Below are 19,029 nucleotides of genomic sequence, written 5' to 3' on the forward strand. Positions count from 1 at the left end.
GGCAGCCAGAGACAACAAAGAAGTCACAAGGAGGTAATAAAGACATAAAAAAAAAAGCATTTATTCGTACAAAGTTCAATTCATACACAGTTTAAGACCACGGTTATTTACAGAAACATCACCAGGTCTTTGCTTACCTGCTTTTAAAAAACATTGAAAATCTTTACAAAAAGATAAATAATAACCAGACAATTAATGACATTGTTGCTCTGTTGAGTTCTTTGATTGTAAAACAACTTGACTTTATCCCTTGCATGGATTTAATGTGTTTTGTAAAGAAAAGAGTATCACTATGTTGCTCCCTGGCACATTACAAGATGGCTGTGTTGTCTTGGCCTCCGGTCAATTTGTGGAACAGTTCTTCATCTAAGGTCTCGTTCTGGTCCTTGGATCTCGTCGAGAGGAAGATGTAGCCGCCGATGAACTCGTGCACCACTTTGCAGTCGCAGCTCAGGCAGCAGAAAGCTATGGTGACGTTCTGGTCGAACTCAATGGTCACCTGCAATCACGATCACGTGCACAGTACAGCAATGATTCACAACCAGTGAGAGACCAGCAGAGGAACTGCGTTTACCATTTACTGCATCTCTAAATTTCTTCATGTAGAGGGCGCTTATGAATCTCTTTATCTAATTTTTGAACTCATTTTATTATTGGCACAAAATTTCTGGAATAAGTTCCTCTTTTAGGACTCTTAGAAATGTCTAAATTTGCACTCAAAACAAAAACAAAACAAAATGACCTGTCTTATCTCCCAGTTAACGTTCCACTGCTTCATGTTGGCGAACCTCCACGTGGTGACGGGCAGGCAGGTGGACATGTCGAGACGGATCAGGCGATTGTACGAGATCCCGAGGATCTCATCCTTCTTGCTGCCTCTGAACCTGATACAACAAAGTGGACTTCCTGAATAATGGCTCACAAATGACATTCCTTTTTGTTGTTGTTGTTGCTTTATACACTACCTGACAATGTAGTAGTTGATGCCAAACTCCGGTAGCGATTGCCACGCTTGGATGAACCGCATCTTAGCATCCATAAGTGACAGACGCGCTATGTTCTGATGGGCCTCCAGGATTCGTCCTGTGAGCTTGACATAAAAACAATCATTGGCAACTCGGGATGAGAAATAAAGAGTGATACTTCAAGTTCCCGTAAAGTCAAACTATATTTGACTTTAATTTACTCCCACCGACCTGCTTCGTCTTGTGCTTCTTGGCGTAGCGCGGCGACACGAAACACTCGGCGTTCATCTCCATGGCGTCCAGGTCGGGCGCCGCCTGGCCCGGAGGGGGCGCCAAGCTCTTCATTTGCAAGAAGGACTGAATGCTGCGGACTTCGGACTTATATGAGCTGTACGCCATAGTCTTGCCCTTTGAGGCAAGGATGCACGCCGCCTTCCACTTGGCGTACTGCGTCTCCTGCGGCACCATAAAACCATCATTCATAATGCACTTGTTTATCATGGTAGAAAAGGGAAGAGCGCAATCTGGTAAGAATTATGATTAAGTTAAAGGGATACTTGACTCTTTGAACAATTTTGAGCAGTGAAAATATGGTCAGAATTAATTTGATAACGTCATTATTTTTCATGTACAATTAATATCTTTAATATTTTTTCCTGTAGCTGTCGGCTGATGATGACCACGTGTGCTGAGGAAGTAGGTAATGACCAATCATGGTTCACCTGTTTTCTGGGGTTGTTCAGTAAACTGAGCCATGATTGGTTGTGACCTACTTCCTCAGCACAGGTGATGTCATCATCAGTGGACAGCAAGTATAAATACTTTTTAAAGGTATTCATTCTACATGGAAAATAATGAAGTTATCACATTCATTCTGGACAAAATATGAACTTTTTACTGCTGAAAATGTCTCAATGAGTCAAGTATCCCGTTAAATTTTAGTATACATTAGGGGTGTCAAATTAAAGTTCCTTTAATGCCACTATTTTTTTTTTAAAGCACTCGATTAATGGCCACCCTTTGCACTGGACTGTCACCAATGTCCAACATTAAACGCTTAAGCCATCTACTGGCAGAAAAATGACCTCAACAGAAATCTTTAAAAAAAATAAAAATTCTAGTACAGTACATTTTTAACTTAAAATAATTGTTTTAATTATTGTATCAATGAACTAAAAGATCCAACCATATTTCTATTAGGTTAACATATTGTTCCACTTTTATGTTAACAAGGGTAGGAAAAAGTGGAAAAAAAAAGTTTTTATTGTAAGCTTTATTTTATTGTATGTATAGAAAAGATACAAAATGAGTGATTAACGATGAGTTAATTATTGAAGAAAAGTAATTATGAGTAAAAAATTAATTGCCTGACATCCCTAGTGTGTAACGATAATGGCAATATCCTGATATCGTGATATTGAAACTGCCACAATATCATCGTCGTCATATTCAATGTATTTAAAAGCTACACATCTGTTAAAAAAGTCAGGTTGATTTCCATTTGTGCAGTTCTAGCACCCTCTGGTGGCTAGTATTTTAGTGCAGTTTAATTTTCATTAGGGATGTTTTGGCCCTTCTATGTTTAAAATCTTTTAATATGCTTGTGAAGAGAGTCAATATGTGGAGGAACTCAATGTGTGCTAGCATTAGCGAGTAAGTGCCTCAATATTAAGTGTTATTAGAGACTGGAGGTAGTTTATATGTATTGCTGTTATTTTTTTTAGTATGAGCTCATTTTTTTTTACAATATTGTGACCTTTTTTAAATATTGGCAACCACCCCACAATGTTGTGATAATTATCGTATTGTGAGCTTCATATCGTGGTAATATTGTATCGTGATATTCGGATATCGTTACATCCCTAATACATACACATAATTGAATATATATAAATATGAATATCAATACAAATAATATTTGTCATGTGCAGTATGCAGCAAAAGGAGCTCAACTTACGTTATCACATCGGATGTACACCTCGTTCATGCCATCCGCAACCGGCAATAGGAGCTTGATGCCGAACTTCTTGTCCGTGACGTTGACATCAGGGACGATCTCGCAGCCTGAGGATAATACGACGACGTTGATGTACTCATATAGCGAAGGAATGAATTCTCAAAGCCACGCAGTACCTCGTAAGTGAAACTGCTCTATAGGTTCTCCCACGGCGGCCTCCTTGTTCTTGTAGTAGGAGATGGTGGTGTCCTTGAATACAAACCAGTACTCTTTGTAAGGCCGAAATGTCAGTCGTTTTGGTCTAAGTGGAAGAAAGTTATTTTTTCACATCTGTTAAATTATGTTGAAACTGTTGTCAACTTGTATCACGTGTACAATCAAATTTTTAAAAATCCCTTGTGCCATTTTACAGAGTTGAACTTTTTTTTTCCTACTTGTATGATCATTAAAAATGTCGAGTCCAATCTGGAGGAGCCATTTTGGTTATTGATGGAATCTTGTCAAGTAAAGACAATAGGATTGTATCCAGGTGGGTTTTTACCTGAAAAGGCGGAGGTAATTGGCCAGCTCTGGAATGTCTGTAATGTCTTCCTGGAGGTTGGAACAAACAAGTGGCAATTATCCTATATTCTGGCCAAGTTGAGACATGCAATCAATGGAGGCCCACTGGTAAAACCCACAACTGTTTTCTACTGTGGAAGCCCCAAAAGAGGAAAATACGCTTACCAGAATTCTGTCTGAGATGCCGCTTTCTAGCGTCACCTCCAGGTTGGAGAGGGCGGCTTCTACTTCATCGATTTCCTGCTCGTTGGAGTGGTCCATTGGCTCACTGGACATGGTCAGTTTACAGATGTGATACTGCAAAGAGAAGACGAAAACTGAAGTCCAGTGAGCATGCAGAAGAGCCGTGCGTTTTCTTTGACATTTTCCAGAGATACAAAACAAAAAGCCTCAACCACACATTAACTTAGCAACTGCCAGTACAGTCAATAAAGCCTAAGTGATAGCATTCAGTTAAGTTCTATTTGGCGTGTCCTGTAAGGCATAAAGGAAGTGAGTGTGCAAGTGGGTCCAGCTGAGGAAGTTTGACTTTTCTTCTTTACACATATCATCAGTTTTAAGAGTGCTGAGGTGGCAGCTTCTGGCAAATAATACTCTTTATTGTGATTGAGCTTTGTGGTGTCACGCAGGGATGGTTAGCATCGATGCTGTCTTTTTTTCTTTCTTCTTTTTTTTTGTACTAAAGAAACCCTCCAACCTTTTAACTGTGTCAAAATGTTTTTAAAGCTGTAGGAATAATTGTAAATAATAAGTTATCATACATTTGCTGCAATGAAGAACTGCTTCTGCTTGCAATGAAGAATGCTTTGCTCTGTTCCCACTCACATTCACATAGCCTAGGCTATTTGAAGATGACTCAAAAAACTGAAGAACCACAACATCTAACGCAGCAGAATGGTTCGAGCCAGTCTGCTGAAGTCGCCTGTTTTCTGTTAAGAAATGATTGTAAACTTGACCACACATGTACTCAGCAATCTGCCACTCACGTGCACAACACATAGACAAACAAGTACACTGTGTTCCAACTATGCCTCGCATTTGCATTTTTAGTGTTGGAACACCCATGGAACTAGGGGCGTGGAAATCCAAATAAATAGAGAGGGTGAGGAGAGGAATCTTCAGAGAGTGCAGGAGTGAATTGTATCAGTCAGTTCCTCTCCTCTCTACTCTCCTGAACTGAGTGTCTTCTCTCCCTTTTGTGTCGTGTTTAATAGATGTCAAACAGGTAACCCTGACAAAAGCATATATTTATTGAACAATTTTTCAGATTTAGAAAATACTGATTTTTTTTAAATATCTTATACAATAGACATTTTTGCTTTAAAATTCTAACAAAAAGTCAGCTATGAGAGTCATCCACATGTATTAAAAAGTTAAATAAAAACTTGAAAAAGGAAATAGCTCCCTATTTTCTACAGTAAATTAAGTTTCCCAAAATATATGAAATGCTAAATTTTCACTTATCTTAGTTTTTAACAATTTAGGATTTTTTTTGAAAGCTCAGTATTAATCATTCAGCAGGCTTCTCGAGCCAACATGTCATCAACATCATCGCTCTCATTTTTATTTATTTTTTTGGAGGCTGTAAGTCTTGATGAGGCGTGACGGTTTTTAAAGACCTGGAAGTGGATGAAAAAATGTTCGGAATTTCCCACAGCAAATGTCAATGCTGCTCATGCTGTCTAATTTTACCTGGAAATAAAAAACACCAGTCACTTTTTTTTTTTGAAAACTTACTCAATAATGCATAATAGTCCTAAACATAGCAACCAAATGGCAACATTGATAACGCTGACTTTGGTTTTGGAAACTAGCTTCACTCTGTTCATAGCCATGTTGCTGGTGAAAAAAGTGCATGTCAACTAGTGAGAAATATTGAAAAAAAGAACCCCTGCACTACAAAAACAAAAGTATTTGAACACCTGAAAAAACTACCAACAAATGTTAAAATTAAGATTTGAAGGACTCTAGTCTAACTCCTGATGGATTAACAGATGTGTCCCAATTCTTCTTTCCCACTGTCATTTTTACACATTTACTCATCATTTACTCATTTATTCATATTAACCTGTAGCGACGCAAACATGAGCATCTCCTCCTCGGTGCAGTCGATCTCCTCCAGCAGGATGGCCCAGCGAGCCTGCTCGTACAGCTGTGTTATCCTCACGGCGTCGTACTGAAACACAACAAAAACTGTTTAAAAACAATACAACACAATACTATTTCAGCCCTATGGTAATTTATGACATCATTAGCTCCCTGAGGGCAACCATAACAAAGATGTGGCAATGGTGTGACAACAAGTTTGACACCACAAGTCTACTGCATTGCATCTGACTTACTTTTGGATTGAGGTCAAAGAAGACATTGTACTTAAAGCGCAGCAGAAGTTTGTCGTTATCTTGAACGTCCTGCTCCATGAGGGAGCGCGATGAGTCCAGCCACCTGTCGATTACATGTCAAGTAGTTCAAAATGCATAATGCCACAAGAAGGATCATATACAGTCACACTATGAAGTCTTCTACCCGGCATTTCTGATGGCTTTGTCCTCCAGGGATAGAGGCTGGTAGATCTTGGCCAGCTCGTCAGGCGGCAGGTTGGGCTGGCTGTCGGCGAGGGGGTTCTCCCCGAACCACAGGCTGGTGGCCGACACCGGCATTCCGTTTTCGGGGTCGTAGGTGGCCGTCATGGTCTTGCTGTACATGGGACCTTGAGGGGATATCTGATGTTAATACATTGGGCAGGTAGTAGGGTTAGAGTAGTGTTAATTTTATCAGGCTTTTTAAAATTTAGTCCAGTTTCAATCACACTTCTTAGTTTTTATCAAAGTTAGTCAACCTCATCGTGTTTTTATCTATGTAACTCATTCACTCCCAGCCGTTTTCACAGAAGCAATCCCGTTCGCTCACGGCTGTTTTACTGGATTTTGACTGATATTACAAGTCCCACAGAATATTGTGTTCAATTGCTATAAAAGCATGGAACCTACCAAAAGAAGGATTAAAGTCTCTTCTTTCATCAGGAAAAAAAGTATGATTCTATCCGTTTCCGTTTTGCAGCAATTAGCATTAAAAGAGAGCTAAGTTTCATCGATTTTCACAAATCTATTTAAAATTGTAAGTAATTTAGCTTTTTTTCGAGATGGCCCGGGTTGAGCTCCTTTGCTCTGCTGCCACCTGATGGCCGTTTATGTAATAACTACCATTTCTGCAACCGTTCTTTGTAGCTGAGGCTGCATCAAAGCCTTCAGTATGCTCTACCATAAAAAAAAAACAAAAAAACGTATAAATACGTCTTTGGGACACTTACAACATTTAAAAAAAACGTATTTGCACGTTATTGGGAGCAAATGAGTTAATTAGTTTTTATTTTATTTTACTTTTAGTCGACTATAAATCGAGTATTTTAGTCTTTATTTTAGTCAAAGAAAATATAATTTTATTAGTCTAGTTTTACTCAACAAATACTGTCAACATTTTAGTCTAGTTTAAATAAGGGCAATCATTTTACCCCAGTTTGTTTTGTTGAACATTTAGGATCTAAAACTATTTCACATATTTTTTTTCCATCTTTTTGATGAAAAACAACTTCACACACACAATTACAGTATACTTGTCAAGCTAGTAAGTTAACCAGCATTAGTTAAAGTAGGGATGTAACAATAACGGCAATATCGTGATATCGCGATATTAAAATTGCCACAGTATATCGTCGTCGGCGTCATGTCACAATATTAAAAGCAGCACATCTGTTAATAAAAAGTTCGGTTGATTTTCATTTGTGCCGATTTTCTTTGTGCCGTTCTAGCACGCCCTGGTGGCTAGTTTTTTTGTGCGGTTTAACTTTCACAAGGCATGTTTTGGCTCTTCTATGTTTCAAATCCATACTAATGGTCAGATGAAGGGGAACGTAATTTGCTTGTGATTAATATGTGGAGGAACTCAATGCGTGCGTACATCAGCAAGTAAGTGTCTCAATATATTTATTATATTTATATATTTTTTAGAGGTAATATTTTATTTTTCATTATCAGTAATGTACAAAAGCACAATATTGTGTGTTTTTTTTAGTCTGAGCTAATTTTTTTACAATATTGTGACGTTTTTATATCGCCAACCTCCCCACAATATTGTGATAATTATCGTATCGTGACCTTCATATCGTGATAATATCGTATCATGATGTTTGGCTATCATTACATCCCTAGTTAGCAGTCGGATTATTATTATTGTTGGAATGTTATAGCCGTTGGATTAATGTTATAACTATAATTTACTATTTTTTTTAACCTTTCACTGTGAATCCACCTCCTGTTTGTCCCATGTGTTTATGGATGTTGCACTCATTAGCTGCAGATTTGAAAGGGGGGTCACTCTGTGTCACAGTTACAGATTAGCAGAGACAAAATGTTACAAAATTATATCATTTTTGTCTCGTCTTTGCTTATAAAGTAAAATGTCCATAAATTTTAGTCCAGTTTTTATTAAGTGAAGTACATTTTCCTCTCGTTTTCATTAGTCGACGAAAATGCATACATATTTAGTCCTAGACAGTTATTGTTGATTAATGAGGGTTTTAGTCTAGTCTAGTCTAGTTTTTGTCCAGTGAAAATCGTGTGTTGATGAAAATATTTTTGTTTAGTTTTCGTTGATGAAATTAACACTAGATTAGAGTGTATGATTAGGCGGTTTGGGTTTACGATAACGACATGAAGGTTAGGAGAATAGGGTACAAGATTAGAGACTTAGGGATATGGTTTTGGGATTCAGGGTATAAAGTAAGAGGACAGTAGAGTTTAGTGTCTATATTTTGCCAGTACCTGAGCCCCCTGGCCCGCCGCTGACTAAATCAATATCCCAAATGTCCTCTAGTGGAGAGTTTTTGCCTCTTTTTTTCTTCTTCTTGGAGGGATCATCCGGAGGCTGGAGCAGGGACAGTTCTTCAGGTCGTCTGATGTCTGACAAAAAGAAAAGGAGTAGTAGTCAATTGAAGACAAATTAGTTAAATTTGGAAAAAAAAAAGAAAGAAAGAAAAAAAAACAGAATGGAGGACACACTCACTGAGGATTTGACAGATCTCCGTCACCGCCTTGAAGACCACACAGGAGAAGCTGACGGTCATTTTAATGGTTTTCATGTTTGGGAGCTGCAGCAGCAAACTTTTGTGTTGGGGGGTGTAGCGCAGGTCTGCATCAGCCTGTATGGGTGGGCGAAAAAAAAAAATGAAATAGAGATTATAATAATTGCAAAATCTGAGAAAGAAAATAAAATAGGGATGAAAAGTAGAATTAAATATGGCAGGATGAAAACAAATCTGGATGACGCTCAACATTTTTTTTTTTTTTATTAAACTAGACCAGGGGTGTCCAAACTTTTTCATTTGAGGGCCACATACAGAAAATCAGAAGGACGCAAGGGCCGCATAATGTTGTGAAGAAAAATTGTGTTTAGTCCTAAAAATTGTACAAATAATTTATTTGTCCTTTTGCATATTTATAAAAATGGTACAGTATATAAACCAATTTATTTGTAATATGACAATAGGGTTATTATAGTTTTGGAATTTTTCATTTTGGTTTTATATTTTGTTTTGAGTTTTGTTTTTTTAAATTTAGTTAGTTTTAATTAGTTTTCAGGGTGGTTCTGTTTTTTTTTTTAAATTGGTTTTAGTTCTTTAATAAATGCTTAGTTTTTGTTTAGTTAGTTTCAGTATTATTATTATTATTATTTTTTTAAATGTGTATTACTTGTGCACAATATTTAAAAAACACCACGGGTGCAACGTTATTATGCTGGTTTATATCTAAATAAATCTAATAAAAATCACATTTAAAATCATCCCCAAAGGCTCATGCATTAAATTAATTACCAAAGACTAATACGAAGGACATTTTTGCTATAATTATAGTTAGTTTTATTTTTAGTTAGTTTTGTAAACATAAAATGTAGTTTCAGTTAGTTTTCTTTTTTTTAAAAAGCATCTTCGTTTTTATCTTTTTTCGTTAACGAAATTGTAGTTTTAAATTTTTGTTTTTTGTTAGTTTTAGTTAACTAAAATAAACTTTAATAGCACCTGATTTTTCGACACCATCCCTTCTTACTTTGACCATCTCCAAACATTTTTGTTTTTATTTTATTTGAACTGAGTCAAATGCCATTTTTAGCATATGTCGCGGGCCACTAAAAAATGGAAAATGGCCCCCGGGCCGTAGTTTGGACACCCCTGAACTAGATTAAGTGCAATTTCTGGAGAAATTGTGTGGGAGTGCTGAATGCTAAGATTTGATTGCATCTGGAATGCTTATGAAGTCATTTGAGAGATAAAATATGAAATTTATGATCTCCTGGTTACTGGGAAATGTATTTTACCAACTGTGCCACTGAGCAGTATGAGACATCTGGTAATGATGATAAGTATGGAAGTGGAAGTTCCATTCAAGTATGGAAGTGGGCGTGAAAAGTGATACTTAGAAAAAGTTCAATGTCTGTCCCATACGGAGACCCTAAAGTGACATGGGAGAAAAAAATAAATAAATATATGTTTCTTGTCCGGACGAGAAACTTTCTCGATTGTTGAGATTATTTTTATTTAAATTTAGAAAATACTAATCAGTAAACTTGTAGAGTGTAAGATATGTATGAAAATGTATTATTTATTTATCTGAAACTTCAGCATTATACAGGTTGTAATCTGTTTCATGTTTGAACAGCATTAAAATAAAATATTAAGGCTTAATGTTCCATTATTATAATGTTCCATTAAAACACCGCTGCCAATTGCCAAGTTACTGTATTGTCATTGATTTTGCTCCTGATAAATGTTGAGGCCTTGATTGCTCCTTCGGAGTTATTACAGCTTTAAGTGAATTGGAAATGCATTATGGCTCGCGGCTAAATAAATAAATAAACAAACAAATAAATGAATAAAATAAAAAGTTTGTTTTCTACACGCATTTGCAATTTTTTCCCCATTTGTCCGACCTGAATTCCATACTTGTCCAAGGTCCAGTGGGTCCTGAGCAGCCAGCAATTCCTCTGCTCCCACCATAGTGCATGATCCGACCAGTCCTGGGGAGCCTCTGCAAATAAAAAAAACACGTTAAGTAACATTTAAGTGAATCCTCAATCCAGAGACCCCATATTCGCTATGTTCATGGTACGCCCGTGCCTAACTGTCCTCCATTTATGACCCCCTCCATGTTGATGATCAGATTAGATCCCTGCTGAACTTTGTGCCCCGGGGCAACCTGAGCCATTGTGGCTGAAAACAATGGCACTTGAGTGTGGAGCAATGCAGGCCAAACAAAGGTGCGGCCAAGCAAACAGTACTCTCGGGTTTAAGAGGAGATGCCGTTCAACAGCCAAGGCGTCTGACACCTACTGATCTTCTCCACCAGCTTCAGCATGAGGCCTCCGATGTGCAGGTCGCCCTTCACGCGCAGCTTGAAGCGCATGGACTCGTCGCCGTCTTTTTGGTCCACGTGCACCTGCAGCTCCCATGACGTCTCCCCGTACTCGGCCGCCGTGATCATGACTGCATATGAACACAGAGACAAAAATGTATCAAATCAAATTAATATACACATCAAAAATTAGAATAAAATGCGTGCTGCATAAATATTCATAGAAAACAAACTAAATGAGTGGATCAAAATCAAAATGAAATATGTTGCACTGCAAAAAATAAATTCTAAATAGTAATGCATAAAAAATAGAATAAAATAAGATAGAAAATTTGACATGCCAGCCTGCGGGAATTCCACTCAACTATGTTGTGTGGAAATATTGGGCAACAGCTGGGACAAGTCTCAGACTCTGCAGATGTTTCTCAACTTCCTGTGACAGCATCAATATGAATTTGGCCGACATTTGGCAAACATTAAAACTGGGAGGCCACAATGAACAGGAAAAAGACCTACAAAGGTTCAACTTAATGAGAAAAAGTCACCAAAAATGACCTAAACTCTTATTACAATTAATGCGGAACTAAACAATTACATTACGTCATGCAATCCAATATTTATTTTGATTATATTTTTTTCTGAGAATAGTCAATTTTTTCCCTTTTAGTGTCACTGTAACCTCACATCTGCAGCCCCCGCCACTGTACATTTATTAATATCATAATAAGTAAGGGATGAAAGGCTTGGGGGCGGGCAGGTAATGAGGGGGAGACAAGAAGAGGAGGAGGATAGGGAGGGTTCCGCTGTGGAATGCATAACGAGCAGGGACACGAATATGCTGCACTGAACACCAATCTGTTACTTAGAACTCAGGAAAATGCTGAAAATTCATTCACGCTCTCACAAAAGTCTAATATCATAATTATGATGTATCTGTATTGATAACCAGGTGAGACGTTAGTCAAATTATTGTGTGGTAGTTTTAATTGTGAGCTTAAGCTTGCATCTCTAATGATCTTTTAATGCTAAAATCCTGTTTTATTTATTAAAAAACTAACAAAAACACCACAGGAGTGAAACAGTAAGTTGTATTATTTTAACACTCAAAAGAGTAGTGTAACTTGTCTAAATGTGTATTTTTAAAAAGTGCCAATCAGATTTTTTTTAAAGCTTTAATTTACATGGAGAGGTCAACAGTTCCAAACAAGTAGAAGAATAAGCAAAACCACTATAGACGCTGACAATAAAAGCTGTACTATATTGCATTTTAGTCTTACTGGTCCAATTGTTGTTGTAGAAAAAACAGTAAATTAATCATTAGCTTCGTTCCAAAAAAAACGAGTTACACGCAATATAATCACATTTTCCTCATTATAAATACTTTAAAACTAAGTTTAAAAGCCTTCTTACCTGGATTTGGGAATTTGTTACGCTCCCGGTGGAGTTCTCGTGAGAAGTGCTGTAAGGACGCTTGTGAGAACGAGAGCTCGTTTCAGACGGGAGCCGCGCCTCCTTGCCGCCAGGTGAGTGACATATGCGGAAGTGGTCGTCTGTCTTCCCTTTGTTCACACGACAGAAGAAAAAAACAAAACAAGTGAGGACTGTGTTCACAAGTTAACAACCACCATAAAACGCATGAAACTACCTGTTTTAGGTTTAACAAAATGATGAATTAACGTGGGTTAACCTAAAAGCAGGTGGTTGCATTATTCAGACAGTTAGCATGTTAGCTTGTTTCCCCTCCAATGAGATTGAATTCCTCGAGAGGTAATCATAATGTATGGGGGGAAAAATGCAGTGAAGATACCAGGTGTTCTCTGTCTTTCTTTTTAGGTTCCCGCAATGAGGAACCTGAGCTGAATCCTGTCTCCTACCCACATCCTTCCCTGTGAGTGAATCAGGATGTGTCATGTGATGGTATCGCCCGTTCTGTGGAAAACATGGTCACTTTTCCCTAAACGATGGTTTTTAAATGAATATTTTCCATGGTGACTTATTCTCAGCACGTGTGTGTAAAATGTCTGCCATGCTTTTTTTTTTTTTTGGTGTAAAAACAGGTACTATTTAGGCTACAAAAAAAAAAGGTTTTCTCTACATGAAGACAAAGAAATGTGTTACATTGCAATGGGCTTTAGGAAACCCTTTAAAATGACGTAAACATTAAGGCGACATAACGACCCTAATCAGGAAATTACAAACTTATATTGCAGCAATTGAATTTCTTACAATGTCAGCTCAACCACTGCAATTGTGCAACATCAATCTGACAAAAAAAAATTGTCCCCCTGCGTCATTAGTGTTTCTTCACATCCTATGTCTATGCTAGTACACAACATCTTATGTGTTACTTGACCAGGGCAGAGTGATTGAGGAAACAGGGGAAATGGCTTTGAATCATCATACCAGCCTTTTTTTAAGTGTCAAATTTCAGTCGAAAAGAATATATTACATTTCTTAAACATCTTCCAAAGGGTAATGGAATGGCTGTCCTGTACATTTCCAATTATTACAAGGTGATTAAAAAATACAAGCTGTGAAAATTCTTAACATGCATCGTTAACATGCAGGGACTTGCTAATTGACTTTATAAATGTAAATGTAAACCTTTTGGGTTATATCTGTAAATCTAAACAGAGGTTTTTGTAGACATAATCATTTTGCGTCAGGTCAGCGATAGTCAATCACTTTTTTTGCCACCAGGAAGTAAGCAACTTCTGGGGGCTTTACGGTTGGATTTTAACCAGAATTTTATTTATATATATTTTTTTAATAAAGGTAAATCATTTATTAGTCTGCCTTTGGGAGCTTAATAAGTACTGTAGTTTCAGTTGAACCTGCACAAATTTCAGAGGTTTATGATCGGCCTGTGCAACTTTGTATCTATCTATCTATCTATCTATCTATCTATCTATCTATCTATCTATCTATCTATCTATCTATCTATCTATCTATCTATCTATCTATCTATCTATCTATCTATCTATCTATCTATCTATCTATCTATCTATCTATCTATCTATCTATCTATCTATCTATCCATCCATCCATCCATATTAAGATGCACATTTTTGTGGGGTTTACGTTAGTTTTAATATAACCTATACATGTTTTTAACAGCGGTTCTGGTTGTTACTGTAAATGTAAATTTTCCTCAACCGAACTCTCTTTCAATTATGGACCCTCTTTTATAACATAGCAGTTAATTTGATAGTGCAGGAACCCAAAATGGTTAGAATAATGATGACAGCAGCATGGTTTAATCGCTTCTATGGGGAAATTCAGTTATGACTCTTTTCAGACAGTTGACTAATTATTAACATATAGCAAGAAGAGACAATGACTTATGAGTTACTCAGTAACAGGAGCATGACTAAAATGGCATGTTCACTTTTCAAGCATCTATCATGCAGAATGTATAAACTGAAGGCTAATAAAAATGATACAGTAAATTAATTCTTTTTAATTTATCTCCGTATTGGCTCTGTATGGGTTTTTAAAATGACAGCACTGTTGTTGCCACAAGATGGCGTCAGTAGACCACGTCAGAGTTGAATCCATGCCCCCTAGTAGCAGGATTTGAGGAATAATACTGGACTCTGTTGTCCTGATAGGAAGAAAACAGGGTTGACATTTGCTTCCTAGTGTAACGCCACCCTAGTTTTAGAGGCTGTAGGTAGCCAAGCGTATCCATTTAAAGTGAACGATCCCAGGGGGCTTATTGAGCATTTATTGGGGGCATGTCTTGGCTAAGGAAAAACCGGAGGTCCAAGCCTAGTCTCTTGACTTGTACTGTGTTTGAGGGAGCTAACGGTGTGGTGTCGTGAGGGGTTTCAAACTAGCCGGCCGCAGCTACAGGACAGTCTTGCTGACCGTTTGGACCACACCCTACAGATGAGATCATACCAAGGCCTGAGGAAATGCATATTTCACAGGAGAACAAAAAAACAAACAAATAAAACCAAGATTCAGACACCACAACACTGTATTACTGTTACTCTTTGTGCTCTCCTGCTGCAGCCCGTTTCTTGCCTGCTTCTGTTTCTTATCTTACATGTTGCCTGGATTCAACATGGGGCAGGCTTGCCCTTATTTAGATTAGTGGCCTACCAGGAAGTAGCATGGATGCTTATCCTGCTGGTTGGTCTAACACTCTGCAATCACTTTGCTTGCGAACACCTCTCCTACTGCACCTCATGACATCACAGTGATGCCACTCCAGAGTTGAACGTTTTCAACTTGAAGTGCAGCAAGGCGACGGCCATCTTGCCCACTTTGTGCCGCAACGCTACACAGCGTTTCATCGTCGCACCCTTGCAGCATAGACAATGAATGAGCCCTGTGCGCTACTAAGTGCAGTGTGAAAAGGCCCTTATACTCCACATTCTCCAAATTTGGTAAACCTTGTTTCCCTGTCTTATCTTTGGAACCTGAAGTAATGTAACACACTTCTTGGATAAAATAGGTCTACTTAACTTACCCTGTTGCTGCGTTTTAGCTTTGGATGCTGCTTTACTCTACTCCAGAGTTTCCGCTTTGCTGTAGCAGCCTGTTTTCTTGCTACCCTTTCTCCTCCTGGATAATATTTGTCCCAAAGTGAATACACTTATCTTCTACTACTACTCAGATGGTAGTATTTTGAAGTATTAAACCAATCACCCATGTATACTCCCAAGTCTCCAGGTGTCTGCAGCACCCAAAACAAACATGCTGCGTGTGTCATGCTGGGAAATGAGATCACTGCAGTGGGCTCGTGTGAGAGGAAATGTAAATTGTACGGAGGGGAACAAAAAACAAACAAATAAACTTTGGAAAACATGGAAAACAACCAGTCAGACTTGGTCCCTGAAACACCTGCAATGAGTAGCGGGAAAGTGTGAATATTGATGATATAGTGAACTTTTTGAGGCACAATAAATTAAATGGAAGGCGGGCGGGAAACGACATCTGTGGGGGCCTTTTTTTTTTTTTTTTGCCGACTTTCCGTATTTACGGAAAGGGAAAACCTCCCGGTGACCTGCGAACACGCTTACCCAATTAGCAGCCTCGCCTATGGATCAAATGGAAGTGAAAACATTCGCTGCCGTGATGGAGACGCATCACAATGACCCATTCATGCCGCCGAGGCTCCTGCTTTGGGGAAGATTTCAGCGGGGTGGGAAGTTGGCGGTGGGGGTTCTTCCAGAAACTTAGCGGGGCGTTGGGGATAGACGTGAGGGAGTCATGAATGCAACAAGGAACTACCTCACCGCTCGCTTTGATGGCTTGACGGAGACCTAATTCATGACTCAATATGGGTGCGGAGGTAAACACGGTTCAAAAGTGTTGTTTTCATAATGTTACCAACTCGCCCCCAACCCCTTGGACGCTCTCACCTCTGCAGCCTGGTGAGACCGCCGGGCCTGTTCCTGTGGGAATAGTGCATAAAGTGGGACGGGGGGCAGACGGGAGGCCTGAGAAGTAGCACGGAAAGAGAAGCTCTTGACAGCACCCGACTCTGGGGACTGGAACGGGGCGCTGCCTATGACCCCGCCGAGTGTTAAAGCGCAGATTCATTGCTCTCCTGAAAATACATTTCCAGTCTCTGGGCTTCTTAATTTATTTTTTCGGAAGCCTTCGACCCCTTGAGGTCATGAAATCCCTTGCCGGACAGCATAACGTGCACTCAAGCTTGTTTGGTTTACCAGTAAGTTGATAAAATTGTTTTTAAAACTAACTAATTGATTGATCATGGCATCATCAGATGGACTTCGTTTGCACTGCAACCAGAAGCTCAGAATAAAGGTTCCTCTATTTCCAGGTTACCGGGTAATTATTTATTTATATGGGCTTCTATTAATGGAAAACCTAGACGCTTCCGTTGAGCCTTATAAAAATCCTGGTACCATGCTATAGAAAATCCAAAGCTTTGAAAAGGTTTCAGAAAGCAAAGAGACCAAAGAAGTCTTTAAGTTTGCAAAAAATCTTACCCACTCTGATCTCCTCTTTGCTAAAAGCAACCACCCCAAGCCAAGAAGAGTAAAGTAGGGGTGCACCAATCGATCGGCCGGCCGATTTATCGGCCCCAATTTCTTTAATTTTGGGGGATTGGTAATCGGCCGATCCTCCCAAAAATAAACTGATCTCAACTCCCTCCTCGACGAGTCATTGGTATTATTTCACAGTTTAATTATTCAATCCTTTTAAACAATATTGGAATATTCAAGGCGTATGCGGATTGTTATGAAAAAAAAATCAGGATCGGCAGGTCAGACTTTTTAAAACATCGAGAAACGGTGATCGGCTGGAAAATTGCGATCGGTGCACCCCCAGAGTAAAGCCAAGCTGGAAATGATAAGATAAATACAATGGCTGCACTTTAGCTCTGGATGTTTCATTGTTATGCCCCTTAAGCTCCATTTTGCTGTAATTGTCCATTTATTTGAAGCCCTGAGTTTCCTTCTGGATACAATTTTCTGAGAAGTAAATACAGGCAACCATATTTTTGACGCATTTAGTGTGGAAGTGTTTTTGGAATTTCATGTGGCATGTTCTCTTTCAGCCCTCAATCTCCTCTTGGATAAAATTAGACAAAAAGCACATGTACATGCGGGGTGGCCTTCTGCTTCTGTCAAGGGAGAAACAAATCCTAGCGATATGGGGGGTGCGAGGATGATGGGAATTACATCGCTGTACGCCACGGCCGCCACCCCTGATATCCGTCGTTTCTGCTCAGTGTTCTCCGCATGGAAACATCTGATGGAAATAAAAGTTTTCATGGTACCTGCTCAGGCTGTCGTAAATATTGCTTGTCAACGGTATATAAGGCTGTTCTGGAGACGGGGTTTATGGCAAGGGACGTAATATGGTGCCTCTTTGGGAAATGTGGCTACCGTAAACCGCCAGTATCGCTTTACCTGTCTCTGTCAGCTCCTTTTCATTCTTCAGTTCTGACTATAAGTAAGAGATGGCGATCGTCCACCTCACGCGTGTTCTTGGCCGACTGCAAGACGCAAATTGTGCGTAATAACCTTCAAATTCTCTCTCTTTCGTCGTCACTGTCAGCCGGCATGAGGGGAAAGTTTGATGCCATTTTTTTTTTGTCCCTGTGTGAATGTCAGGTGTGCTGAATGAAGCCATATGCGCCGATGTGACTTTTATTAGCTTTGTCAAAGCCCTCAGAGACTAGAGAAGGAAACACTGCGCCTATAATGGCTTTAAAATACCACCTTTTCCTCTGCAGGGCCTGGATTTCAGAGGCAATGGTGTGGAAGCGATTTGATGCCGTGCCGCCGCATACTGTGCTGTGGACGAAGACCCCTACCCCCTCAAACACCTCAGAGATGCCGTGACCGATCTCGCAGGTAGAGTGTAAGAGGAAGTGGGGGCCTCACGCTGCTTCCCGCCGCACGTCCACTTTTCCGACCGGTCATGAATGGGTGCCATTTTGAATCATGTAAATGTGGCTAACCCTCTGCCTGTATCAGCTGATGCTGGTTAGTGTTGTCTTTGGCCCGACCTTAAAGGCCCAGGGGTGGAGGGGGGCCGGAGAAAGACTCACTGAGGGTTAGAAAAGGTTGCATAAACTCGAGCCGGGATAACTTTACCGACACTTTCCGTGGCCGGCTTTCTGTGAATGGAGGCATTGTGGGTGCGGAAAGCAAACCCTGTCAGGATCTAGTTCATTAGCACCTAGCTGTTTGAAGATGGATATATATATATATATATATATATATATATATATATATATATATATTTATGCCAATCTATTAGACTATTTGTCAGTTCATCCCTTCATTGTCCATCCATTCGACACTTAAATCAACAGCGATAGGAAAAGTGCTGACATTCTCTACTTGAGTAAAAGTACAATTACTTGTGTAAAAAGCAACTTTGGTAAAAGGTAAGTAAGTAAAAAGTACAGGCTCTAAAATGTACTTGACAAGTAAAAGTAAAAATTATATTTACCAGTTGTTTTCTCCTATGTTATTTTTGAAGAGTATTACAGTCGCTAAAGGAGCAAGACTTACCTTTTTTTTTTTACATGAGTCAACATCTTATCAAGTTCAAATTATCCTCTGTAGTGGCGGCATGCGTTTCCCTCATATTTACGGTTGTTCTCATCTTGCCAATTGCACATCATGTGGCGTCGTAGAGCCAGCCAATC

The 19,029-nt window shown here is 39.1% G+C and overlaps 1 protein-coding gene across 2 annotated transcripts; it reads right to left on the reverse strand.

Annotated features, from left to right (window-relative positions):
* Positions 1-44: 44 nt before the first annotated feature.
* fermt1 (FERM domain containing kindlin 1) lies at positions 45-12,811 on the reverse strand. Of its 2 annotated transcripts, XM_077510271.1 has the most exons (18): positions 12,694-12,771; positions 12,532-12,573; positions 12,297-12,445; positions 10,865-11,017; positions 10,465-10,562; positions 8,545-8,680; positions 8,304-8,441; positions 6,010-6,193; positions 5,826-5,928; positions 5,552-5,659; positions 3,649-3,780; positions 3,464-3,513; positions 3,099-3,223; positions 2,923-3,029; positions 1,197-1,421; positions 966-1,090; positions 743-884; positions 45-499 (listed from the first exon to the last, which is right to left on the reverse strand). In XM_077510271.1, the coding sequence occupies exons 4-18, from the start codon at positions 11,013-11,015 to the stop codon at positions 311-313; spliced, it is 2,013 nt and encodes a 670-aa protein (XP_077366397.1). In that variant the 5' UTR covers positions 11,016-11,017; positions 12,297-12,445; positions 12,532-12,573; positions 12,694-12,771; the 3' UTR covers positions 45-310. The 2 variants fall into 2 exon arrangements, with proteins under 2 accessions (XP_077366397.1, XP_077366396.1); XM_077510270.1 differs by lacking the exon at positions 12,532-12,573 and having other exon boundaries at positions 12,694-12,811.
* Between the last annotated feature and the right edge of the window lie 6,218 nt (positions 12,812-19,029).

This window comes from Festucalex cinctus, chromosome 21, assembly GCF_051991245.1.
Source record: "Festucalex cinctus isolate MCC-2025b chromosome 21, RoL_Fcin_1.0, whole genome shotgun sequence".
NCBI lineage: Eukaryota > Metazoa > Chordata > Actinopteri > Syngnathiformes > Syngnathidae > Festucalex > Festucalex cinctus.